Source organism: Liolophura sinensis, chromosome 7, assembly GCF_032854445.1.
Source record: "Liolophura sinensis isolate JHLJ2023 chromosome 7, CUHK_Ljap_v2, whole genome shotgun sequence".
NCBI lineage: Eukaryota > Metazoa > Mollusca > Polyplacophora > Chitonida > Chitonidae > Liolophura > Liolophura sinensis.
Window position 1 is genome coordinate 26560261 of NC_088301.1, and position 12891 is coordinate 26573151.

A 12891-nucleotide genomic window follows, 5' to 3' on the forward strand; every position below is an offset into this window, starting at 1 on the left:
AAGTGTCAGTTATTCATAACTCATGGCATGACTGAGTGAGTCTGAATAGCTAACATACCAGCAAAAACTTCCTAGAGTGTTTATTAACGCCGATGAACGCAATGATTGGAAGGTGAAATATTTCGTCATAGTATTACGACAATAACATCTACTTTTCGGCAATTAAAGCAACATGGCAGATAACGGCGAGGAAGCGGCATTGCCAGTTGTTAAGTTTGCATTTGTACAAATTGTTGCAAATCTCCTAGGTGCAGAGGGGCCTGTTTTCGACACAAATGGGACATTTTACATGGTGGCCCCAGAAGTTGAAAAAAATTCTCTTCCGGCTGGACAAGTAGTTCGTGTTGACTTGGACATGAAAGAGGTTTGTCAAAAAATGGGGGCGTGTCTATAGCCGTACCACCACTAGGGATGGCTTGGTAGTTTTTTTTGTCTAGCGGGGAAAAAAGGAAAAGAAACAAACACAAAACAAATGAAAAAACAAAACAAAACTGAAACATCCCTCAGGATAAGTCTTAAAATATTGGTGATATAAAAACAGTATGCGTGGAATATTAAGACTACGGTAGCCCCCGGATACACAAAAGTTAATTGGTGTAGGCCCCTATAGCGGATTATCTTCAACACGCAGAACACACATCTATGCATACAATTTTTGTTTTATTTAATAAAGTATAAAATAATAGAATAAAGCACCTAGATACATGCAAATTTTCCGTTTTCTAATATTGAATAAGCCAAATCAGGGTTTGTATGGCTGAAAGGTATGATTTTACTGTATTTGCTACATTTTCGCGTAGTCGGATCTCTTGACTCAATGGTGCCATTAGCAACTGCCATAAAATCACATCTTTCAGCAGTGTTGGTTTGCAAGAATCCCAGCCTTATCTCGCCTAAACCTGTGTGAACGTGCAAGACTTTTGAAATGCCAATTTGGCTATGGTATGTCCTCTGATATTGCCAGATCTGGTAGGTGTATGCATACCTAATGGCCAAAGATATTTTTTTTTTTTTGGGACATGATGGGTAGCTTCTAATAAGGCATTCGTAGAAAACCATGGCATGTGCTATGTTATAGCGAAACGGAAACACAATGTCGCTTCACTCGTACCCCAAGCACTTACGGTTAAAAGGAAAAACAAGGTTCAAATGATGTACTGGATTAGCAGAAACAGGCAGATCCTTGGGCTGGTAGAAATAATTCATGCCTGATTGGATAGCTCTGCTTTGGATGGTAGTTTTGCATGATTTTGCTTGCCTAAGTAATGCTCCAAAATATTACAAAAAAAGAAAAGAAAAAAGGTTACTCTTTTTAAACTTCCTGTGGAATGCATATAGACATTTGGTTTAGTGTTCATGCCTTGCCTTTTAATATCTGCCTTGAGGCTGTTCAGTACAGGACACTAACCTTGACTATAAACACGACTACAGATCTATAATTGAATGGTTGAGCATCAGTGGTTGAAAAAGAGAATGAGTTCTAAATATATATACTTGCTGAATCAGACTAAATTTTCCATGGATCTGATATGCAAGTAATGTTCATACGCACTTCATGTCAGACAGTGAATTGTACTAAGAGACCTGTTCTCTGCCAGCAGCTAGTAACTTTGTGAACTAGTAACGGACAAATGGCAGTTGTTGTAGATACTGCAGACATTGCTCCTTCTGTGGTCAGAGTTCTCTTTGTGCAAATTGTTGCTGGTCTGTTTGGTGCGGAGGGACCTGTCTTCGACACAACTGGAATGTTACATATGGTAGCTTCAGATGTTAAGATAAACAACCTACCAGCAGGCCAAGTTCTAGGCATAGACTTAAACATAAAAGAGGTAAGGCGTAATCCAAGAATAAACGGTGTGTACCTTGGAAATTCTTTGAAAGGGGCAGTAACATTTTACGCATTTGTGATTTTGAATAAATGATGTTTTAATGAATGACATGCCACATTACTTGTACCTGGGACCTCACTTTAATTTGGTTAAAAGGCGAAAAAGGGTTTGCGTAATATTGGCCTAAACTGCTGCATTCACATGTTATAGAAATGGGTATGGTGGCGTTTTTGCTTTTTCATAATGTTCCTTTTTTTTGTACTTTGAACTTTGATATCTCGGCTATGCTACATCACAAAATTAGAAAGATATACCTTTTAAAGTTCATCTGGGATGTTTTATTGTTGCGTATATTCATTTGGTGTAGTGTTATCTTTACTGTTAAAACAGAATTTGATTAGCGTAAAATGTTGTAGTCCACTAGCTATTGTCACGTGGTCAGTGGAAGTCATTTAAAGTGATATGCCCTTTGCGTATATTAGCAGACATTCTTGCAGTAATTTATCCCGTATTTGTGTACGAGGGATATTTTTGGAACAGCCGTTCATGGGTTATAATTTACACGTATATGTAAATGACTTTCCAGTCTATTTAGCTCAAAATTACCAAGTGGCTGCTTAAATTGTGATGCTGTAGACAGCCATACAGCTGGCCAGAAGTGACCAAACCAGTTTTACATGGTATCTGCATTTAAAGCAGAGCTTAAAGTATCATCTACAACAATCAAATAGGAAACTGAACTTGCCGTAGATAACTAGACCCAAGTTGAGAATTAATTACTCAGCTGTGTATTCTCTTATGTTTTATACATTAGGCACCAAGATCACAAAGCAGTTTTAGACAAATCGAAATTTCGAATCAATTTAAAATTGTTATTTCTTACGTAACCAGGTCAAAATATTGCTTGAACACGTAAATTCCAGGTAAGTTAGTGTACAACAATTTTCAGCTGAATAATGGAAAGGAACATATCAAATTGAAAGATTAAAATTTAGAATTAAGTCTAAAATTGCTCCGTGATCCTGGGGCCTGTGATCATCGGATGACTTAACTCAGGTGCCAAGTATGTGCAATGCAATATTAAAGTGTTAACTTATATGGTATCCACCGGCCCGGATAGCACAGTTGGTAGAGCGTTCGCTTCGGGACTGGTAGATCCAGGATCAATCCTTGATCGAGTCACACCTAAGACTTTAAAAGAGGAAGTTGTAACTTCCTCGTTTGGCGTTCAGCATGAAGGGGATAGTGCAACGACTGGTGGACCCATATCAGTATAATGGCTCGGGCGGGGCGCCTTACTTGCCTTCGGTAAGTCATCTCAGTGAAGCAGCACTAAATATAAGAGCGGTGGAAATCCGTCCTGCAACAAGGAGGCACATTACACGTGCATGCACCCTAATGATTCCTTCGTCGTCATATGACTGAAAAATTGTGGAGTACGACGTTAAACCACAAGCACTCACTCACTCACTCACTATATGGTATCCTGGTATTACTGTGTTAAACATTGGCTTGCAGTCCCTGTCAGTTTTGTATTGAGAAACAAGTAGATGTGTGCAAAAGCATAAAATTCTGTCTATGTTTGTTTGTTTGTTTGTTTATTTATTTATTTATTTATTTATTTATTTATTTATTTATTTATTTATTTATTTGACTGATCGGTGTTTAATACTGTATGCAAGAATATTTCACTTATGCTACGGTGACCAGCACTGTAGTGGGAGGAAACCGAGGAGAGCCCAGGAAAAATCCACGATCATCCACAAGTTGTTGGCAGGCCTTCCTACTTACCGGCTGGAGAGGCAGCCAGCAAGAGCTAGACTTGAACTCAGAGAGGCCGCATTGGTGAGAGGCACCTGGGTCATTGCGCCGCGCTGGCGTGCGAACCCCCGCGGCCACAGAGGCCCCTTGCTCAATGTTTGCATTTGGAGACACATCAGTGCAGGAGATACATGTATGTCTTATAATTCGTGTATAAGTTGCTGTACTTTTTCAAATCACTGTCACATTTTTGGCTTGTTCAACCTTGTTTCTACAATGAGAAAACAAAGAAAAGAATGATGATAACCATAATAAAAAAAAAAAAAAAAAAAACATTTCAGGGGAGCTCACTCCCCACTAATTTCTTCAGTCACCCTCAAAATCCTCAGCCACACCTACCCACACCTTGCTCGAATCCTCGAGTCAACTGCCTATAGATGGTTTAATTGATGTAAATCCAGATTAACGTTGCGGTTTCATTGCGCACATGATTTTGTTGTTTAACTTTCCAGGCAAAGGTTGTGTGTGAACCAGAAGTTGATGCGTATGGAGGGATTCCGGCCGGATGTCAGAGTGACAAGGATAACAACATTTACATAGCTGACATGAGACTAGGACTCCTCAAGATGGCACCAAATGGTTCCTTTGAGCAGGTAATACAAAATGTCACATATCAGAGTTTAAAGTCAGGCATGGATTTGACATGCGACAGGGAGGAATTGTGCATTTTGACAGCAGGAAGCAACTCGGAGCATCTGGCTGGTTTCAGTTCATCTGCACAGGTATTACGAACACAGACAGCTATGACCTAGCCGTTGCTTTTAGTCGAACGTATTCTGATTTTATGCAGCTCGATGCATACAGCTGCGTCAAGTTCCGTCAGTCTGTGCATATTTGCACCCAGTTGGAAACAGTTGTTTACGGCTGCACAATTTTGTCAAACTTTTTGACATACCCAGTGTACACCAGGTGCAGGACAACTTTGTAAAGTTGGACCCAGTATAGACATCTGCGCTTAGGTTATGTTAATTTTGGCACACTCTGAATTGGAATAATGGCCCTAGCCTGGTCACATCTAGAATATTAAGTCGCTGGCTTCCTCTCTGGTCGTAAGTGGGAAGGTCTGCCAGCAACCTGCGGATGGTCATGAGTTTCCCCCGGGCTGTGCCCAGTTTCCTCCCGCCACAATGCTGGCCACCGTCGTATAAGTGAAATATTCTTGAGTACGGCGTAAAACACCAATGAAATAAATTAATAAATAGAATATTAAGTCACAATTTTACTCATTTAGAAATAGAATCCTTCAAATGGATCACCTAGTTTGATCCAATAGGTAGGTGAAATGGTAAGTGAAATGTATATGTCTGTTTTCACAATGAATGATACATTGTCATTGAGTGAACTACTAGGATACTCTGGCCAATAAGCGTTACAGGAAGTAACCTGTCATTCTGCTTTGAAAGCATGTGAAATGATATCCTCTTGACCACAGATGCTAGTAAAGCTATATTCAGGCTCAGAAGGTCATATTTCTTACTTGCTGTCAGTGTATAAAAAAAGGTTTACCTTTTGACTGTTATCAGAGCAAATCAAATATCATTATTTGATGCTTAAAGTAAAGGAAAGCTAAAATATGAAGTGAGGTTCATCTCATAGATGAAAACTATGGGTAAAAATACTTTTGTTATTTTTTTCAGATTTTTTTAAGAGAGTTGAAAGGCATGCAAATATTTGAATACTATGGTGAGCTGTATGAGCCATATTGACGGAAACTGGGAACTCTGACATCATGTCACCTTTTTTCTGTGAATTTCACCAGAAGAGAGGAATTTTTGAGAACATTATTTCCATAATCTTTTTCTCATGGGTATAAAGAGTTTTCCAACGTTCAGTGTTGTGATTAGAGCTGTAAAAACTTCCTGTGACGTCAGATCTCCTAGACTTTGATAGTATGGTCCATAAAGCCAACCTTAGAATTCAAATGTTTGAGGGCCTTAAACTCTCTTCACAAAAATCTGAAAAATAAATGGAAGTATATTTATGCATAGTTCTAAGTGGTTTATTTAGTGATGCCTACTTTGATTTTTAGAGGTCTTTTCCTTTAAGGTCAGCTGCTATGCAACAAAGCAGGAAACAAGACTAGTACTTGGTGGTAAAAAGTTGTTTCCCCTTTTCATTTGGTCATTATCTACTAAATTCCTATCAAAGACAAGTGTTCAGAGATTTAGTTGATTGTATATGTGAATAACATGTTTGGTTCATGGCCAGGAGAGACTGGGTGTGGCAGTGATCGCGATTGACGACAGTCATAAAGGCCTTTTGCTTGGTCCGACGCTCATCGAAGACTACCCGTCTTCCACGAATCATGATGTGGATATTTGTACATCATGAGTGGGTTGATAATTTACCCAGGGCTCTCTGATTTCCTCCACCCGTAAAAACTGACTGTTTATATTGTGTAAGTGAAAAATTCTTGAGTATGGCGTTTAACAACACTCCGATCAATCAGTTAATCGATCAATAAAGTAAATATTGTATAGCTCTTTTCAGGTTTTTCTCTCCCTGTTTAGCTGGCCACCAAAGATTCCCAGGGCAACAGAGTTCAGGGCTGTAATGATCTGACCTTCGACTATAATGGAGACTTGTGGATCACAGCACCTGCTGGTAACATTGCTCCTGACAAGTATACCAGATCCATGGAGGTACATATTTGTGGTTTTTTTTATTCAACTTTTTGCCAAATTATCAAAACATGTACCTAAATGTGTGAAATTTAGAGCAATCTTACTTTTTGTGAAGGCTTTACTAATGGGGGAATTTCAAGTTCAAACTCTTGTCATTAAAGGTAAAATTAGTCCTATTCTACCAGTGTGACGGGTCAAAAGTATATTAGGGTGTGTTCCATTCGTTGATCTGACTGCCACTGGTGGCAGATTCAGTGGCCACCAGAGGACAGTGTGTGACGCCCCAATGCTCCGGAACTCGCGTCAGGGCAAGACGCTACAATACACGCCACCGACTCCACCGACGTCAGACTCGGTGGCGACTATGAGGCCACTGGCCTTCTTCAGTGGCCAATCGTACGACATTTCAGTGTCCACTGCCTCCTCCAGTGGCCACCGGGGAACAAATGGAATGGACCCCAAGTAACGAAGCATTATCATGTACACAAGGTGTTTTTCCCCTTAGTACACATGGTGTTTTTCCCCTTAGTTTAGGCTAAGTTGAAGGTAAGAAGGAACATCAAAAGTGATATCGAAAAGGATGTCTTTACTAGAGGTGCATTCGATGTGTCGATCTGACCGCCCCTGGTGGCAGATTCAGTGGCCACCGGAGTACACAGTGTGACGTCCCAATATTCCGGAACTTGCATCAAGTCGCTTGAGTTAACACGCGACAATACCTACCACTGACGTTAGACTCAGTGGTGGCAGTGGCGCCACTGGTCTCCTCCAGTGGCCAATGGAACGACACGTCAGTGAGGAGCGAATGGAATGGATAATAGGATAATAATTCATTTACCGATCACCTGTCTCACCGTGTCTCACCGTGTCTCACAGTGTCTCACCGTGTCTCACTGTGTTCCAGAGGCACAAATGAGACCTCTTTCCTTTAGAAACTTTGCAAATTAGCAAATGTTCAGCCCCTTGTCAAAGCTAAAAATGTTTAAAGCCTTTAGTTGATGGTATTGAAGGCAATGAAGTAAATTATAAAAACCTTGGTGAACTCCATTAGTAGGGGAGGCAACTTTTCAATGTCATTGTGTATGATGTTACTTTAGAATTGTCTCCCCTTCTTTCCTCTGCAGGAACCATTTGGGTCTGTGTACTGTTACACGAGGGACAAACAGTTGGTGAAAGTTGCCACTGATTATCGCTTTCCTAATGGTATCGCTGTCCTGCACACCGACGATGGTCGTCCACACAAACTCATCGTGGCTGAAACACCCACGAAGACGTTATGGAGTTATGACATTCTGGGCCCAGGGAAAATTGCCAATAAAACAAAGTGGGGAACTTTACCAGGTTAGTTTATCTATAAATGCAGGGGGAAACTGCCCCTAGTCAGTGTTAACCAGGTGTTGTATTGTGTACATAAATGTTGCCTTAAATCATACATGGGGGTCCTCTGTGACCATGGTTGTGTGTGCTAGTGAAGCACAATGACCCTGGAGCCTCCCACCAATATGGTCACTGTGAGTCCAACCTATGCTGGATTCCTTTCCAACCGTATGTGGGAAGGTCTGTCAGCCACCTGCGGATGGTCGTGGATTTCTCCTTGGATCTGCCTGGTTTCCTCCTCGGATCTGCCTGGTTTCCTCCCACCTTATTACTGTAGTATGAGTGAAATATTCATGAGTACAGCGCCGTAGAATACCAGTCAGTTAAATACGTGAATCGTAATGATTTTGCTGAGTAAACACAAAGACATGTATGAACTGATTGCTGATGTATAAGTGTAACAAGGAAGTGATCAGATATTGCAGAATCTTTGTCATTTGTAGTTTTTCTTTTGAACATACCCGCATGTTAAGTTTAATGGATTATTTACCTGCTTTTGGATTTTTAAAAGTATTTAAATGATCTATCAATTATTGACTGAATGATTGTACGTAACTCCGTATCACAGTCAAATAAATAGATACATAAGATATAAATTGAATAAGTAAGTGATGAAATAAATCCTCTTCACAGGTACACATGTGGGGGGTCCTGATGGGATGGACTTTGACCAAGACAACAACCTGCTAGTGGCTAACTGGGGAAGTTCTCACATTGAGGTTTTCAGTCCAGACGGAGGCAAACCCATCAAGCGAATCGAGTGTCCATTCTCCAAACCCAGCAATCTTCACTTTCAGCCCGGGACGAACACAGTATTTGTCACTGAACACGAAAACCATGCCCTCTGGAAGTTCGAGTGGGAACGTCCTGGAAAACTGCAGTTCTGTGATACTGTTAATCTCTAACCAAACGTCTGTAGTATTGATACCGTGACTTTATTTGACCAAAAATTTCATCCACGAATAAGTTAATCATTTTGTCAGATTCTAAAAGTGCTGCTGATTTTTAGACAGGTGTTTTGAGGTTTATTGTAAAAGTAAGGTAATATCTTACTGGAAAAATGTAAATTCCAATATCAATGAAAGTTATTTTTTATCATCTTCTATATTAGACTTGAAAAAGGCATTTTTGGGTGAATTTTAAAATCAAATACAAGTATTTTTGTATTGGTGTTGAAAAGCATCCTTTGTGGAGTTCAGGATAAAGCATTTGGTGTTAAAATATATTTTTTTAATTTAGTCCCAAGTAAACAAGTCAAGATCTCATTTGTATGATTTTATACAAAGTGTCTTTCAATTGTGGATCATTTCAGAGATTTTCTTTGTTTTGAAACCACATGTCAAAGTTATTGTTCAGTCTCATACTCAGAATAGAGTGAATTACGCTGCTTAGTGGTATCATGTGATTTGATAAATGTCCTCAAAGTACAAGCAGCATAATGACCCAGGAGTCTCTCACCAATGCTGTCGCTGTGAGTTCAAGTCCAGTTCATGCTGGCTTCCTCTCTGGCCGTAAGTGGGAAGGTCTGGCTGCAAAATGCAGATGGTTATAGGTTTTCCCCGGGCTCTGCCAGGTTTCCTCCCACCATAATGCTGGCCGCCGTTGTATAAGTGAAATATTCTTGAGTACTACGTAAAACACCAATCAAATAAATAAATCAAAGTGCGAATCAGGCAAATGTTGGGAGTACTATCGTCATATACACCAGTGAAAACACATTCTTACTTATTTATTTATGGATTTGTTTGATTGGTGTTTTACGCCGTACTTAAGAATATTTCACTTATACGACGGTGGCCAGCATTATGATGGGTGGAAACCAGGTAGGGGGAAACCAACGGCCATCCGCTGGCAGACCTTCCCACGTACACACCTTTTTACCACCCAGGCTGAAAGATACCCATTGTTATACCAGCAGTTCACCTCTAGCGCACAATTGGCTGTCTCGTAGCATTCCAAAACAATGGGCGACTCAAGGACGGACTAAACAAAAGGTCCAAATTACAGTAGAAAGCATTGTTGCAGTGCGTTTGTGCTTCTTATATGTTTCACAAGCACGATTGCACACATTATTGTGACGTAATAAATGAAAGAACAAATAAGTTCGCAGTTTTGAACCGTCTTGATACAGGCAGGAAGGAGTTTTATGAGTTCCGGACTCTCCTAGCTCTCCTCTAATGACGTGTAGACATACTTCAGTATCCAGTGGATACAGCGACCAGAGAACTTTCTTTCTTGTAGTGTTCACGAGTCACACCATGGGTTTACTAGAGGTGGACTACTGGCTCGCCTATAGCGGCCTTAGTGACCTTCGAAAAAGTTTGTCTGAGGCACAGAATCATGTCAGATAGCAGAAATTTTATCCAGTGTCTGTTTTTGTTTTTAAAATTCAGGCCAAAAGTAAAATTTTGTAAACTGTTTTTTTGATGCTTTGGATTTTTTTAGGTTTTTTTTACAATGCCATGTTTTTTGTTTTTTTGTTTTTTTTTTTTTTTGCTTTTTACTTAATGGTTTTGGGAATAATTTACAAATCTGATTACAACTCACATAATTTAAAACATTATTTATTTCACATTGCCATGTTTACTTTTTTGTTTTATTTTTTGCTTTTTACTTAACGGTTTTGGGGATAATTTACAATATATATAATCATACATATATTTATATATTCACAAGAAGTGTTGTAGTAATGATACATAGCTTGTTTGTATAGCTTGCCATGTTTATGTTTTAAACATTTAAAAACTTACAATAGCTTCATTTGTATGGGAAATGTGTATAATTACATTTGTATGCAAGTTATACATTCCGAGGCCTGGACACCAGGTGTTATGATGCTAGATCATTTTAAACTTAAGATGTTAAAAGGTGTATTTTTTAATATCTAAATTTTTAAAAGTGATTCGTCCACTGGTATTTCTTCATTTTTATTCTACAACATATACAATTATTTATGTAAACTGTGAATGGGAATACAACAATCTCTTTCAAAGTACATTTCTGTGATCTACTTTTAAATATCGTGCGCAAAACATTGATCTCGTGTTGTATTTTGGCATGGAGGGGTTAACGCAGCGATCCACCTGTAAAGTAACGAAAGGATTTAGACCTTCGACTCGCAAGTGTTGTTATTCCGACGCTTACAACGTAGTGAAATTTACAGAGAAAAGGCCTTTCAAAGCCTTATGTCAGTTATCAACTACGTCGGAATTCGTCCAACACGGCGGATAGAGTTCGTCTGGCTGTAATCACCGGTTGAAGGACAAAGAATGGCTTAACTATTTCATCCACCTCATGTACCAACCCTATTCTTTTTAAAGAATCCACGGCTACAAGTGATGTCTTTATTTGGCGGTCTCCAGATTCCACAGGGGTTAAGGTCATTACCCTTCATTCGTGTATTAATCCTGAAGCTTCCCATACTTCCATCGTTCTCGGGACCTCGGTGGCATTAAGGGGCCAACGATGGTCATTTACGTCGTCTTGCATGAAGTTCAATGGTGATGCCTCGCACCAATATGACGTATATCACAAGTGGGAGTTCGCCAATAAGTCGTCAATGGTTGGTGGTTTACTCTGGGGACTCCGGTTTCTTCCACTCTTAAATTTGCCACTACCAAGCATACAAGTCAAAAATGGCGTTAAAAATAATAAATAAATAATAAGCTGACTGTGAGTGTACCACATATCAACAATGACATATCAACATTTGACATAGGTAACTATTGAGGTTTATTAGACCACATGGACGTCTCAATTTAGTGGGCCTATTTAATTCCTCGAAACGGACTAGAAATTTGATCATATACATGTAGTTTCTTCTTAACATGGTCAAACATCTCAGATCTGACGATCTCAATAGACCACATATAGAAAAAAGACAACAACTTTTCATCTCAAACTTATCGAATTTAGGTTTGCTTCATGAAATCGGGGTCCAGGGGCTCCTTTTACAGAGCTGTCTCAATGCTGTAGACGGACATCTACCGTGGTGACGTGTCTCTACACAATATTTGTTTATTTATTTGATTGGTGTTTTACGCCGTACTCAAGAATATTTCACATATACGACAGCGGCCAGCATTAAAGTGGGAGGAAACCGGGCAGAGCCCGAGGGAAGCCCACCACCATCCGCCTCTTCACAATATATTATCATGGAAGTTACGCCAGGCGCAAATGTGTGACCACTTCGTAAACCAGGTGCAAATGTGCGACCACTTCGTAAACCAGGCCGCAAATGTCAGTCCAGAATTTGCTCATTCAGCCATTATCTGGGATTATAACATGAGATGGCTTTGTTGTGAACTGTGTTCATAAACCGCATATATTTATGACCGTGAGAATGATTCTCGTAAATAATACATGTTTTCACAGCAACAGTTATGTTAAAGCAACAGCAATTCTGGCGGCAATAACAATTTTGGCAGTTTGATGTGAGAGTAACTGTTCTGATGGCAAGAGCAATTCTGTCCATTACAGCAATTCTGGCAGCAATAACAATTTTGGCAGTATGATGTGAGAGTAACTGTTTTGATGGCATGAGCAATTCTGTCCATAACAGCAATTCTGGCAGCAATAACAATTTTGGCAGTATGATGTGAGAGTAACTGTTCTGATGGCAAGAGCAATTCTGTCCATAACAGCAATTCTGGCAGCAATAACAATTTTGGCAGTATGATGTGAGAGTAAGAGCTATTCTAATGGCAAGAGCAATTCTGTCCATAACAGCAATTCTGGCAGCAATAACAATTTTGGCAGTATGGTGTGAGAGTAAGAGCTATTCTAATGGCAAGATCAATTCTGTCCATAACAGCAATTCTGGCAGCAATAACAATTTTGGCAGTATGATGTGAGAGTAAGAGCTATTCTGATGGCAAGAGCAATTCTGTCCATAACAGCAATTCTGGCAGCAATAACAATTTTGGCAGTATGATGTGAGAGTAAGAGCTATTCTGATGGCAAGAGCAATTCTGTCCATAACAGCAATTCTGGCAGCAATAACAATTTTGGCAGTATGATGTGAGAGTAAGAGCTATTCTGATGGCAAGACCAGTTCTGTCCATAACAGCAATTCTGGCAGCAATAACAATTTTGGCAGTATGATGTGAGAGTAAGAGCTATTCTAATGGCAAGATCATTTCTGTCCATAACAGCAATTCTGGCAGCAATAACAATTTTGGCAGTATGATGTGAGAGTAAGAGCTATTCTGATGGCAAGATCAATTCTGTCCATAACAGCA

General features: G+C 39.7%; 1 protein-coding gene across 1 annotated transcript; it reads left to right on the plus strand.

Annotated features, from left to right (window-relative positions):
- The first annotated feature begins 170 nt into the window (after positions 1–170).
- LOC135471210 (diisopropyl-fluorophosphatase-like) lies at positions 171–8895 on the plus strand. The gene is made up of 5 exons (XM_064750331.1): positions 171–364; positions 4103–4243; positions 6161–6292; positions 7399–7615; positions 8285–8895. The coding sequence occupies exons 1-5, from the start codon at positions 173–175 to the stop codon at positions 8554–8556; spliced, it is 954 nt and encodes a 317-aa protein (XP_064606401.1). The 5' UTR covers positions 171–172; the 3' UTR covers positions 8557–8895.
- Positions 8896–12891: the final 3996 nt, after the last annotated feature.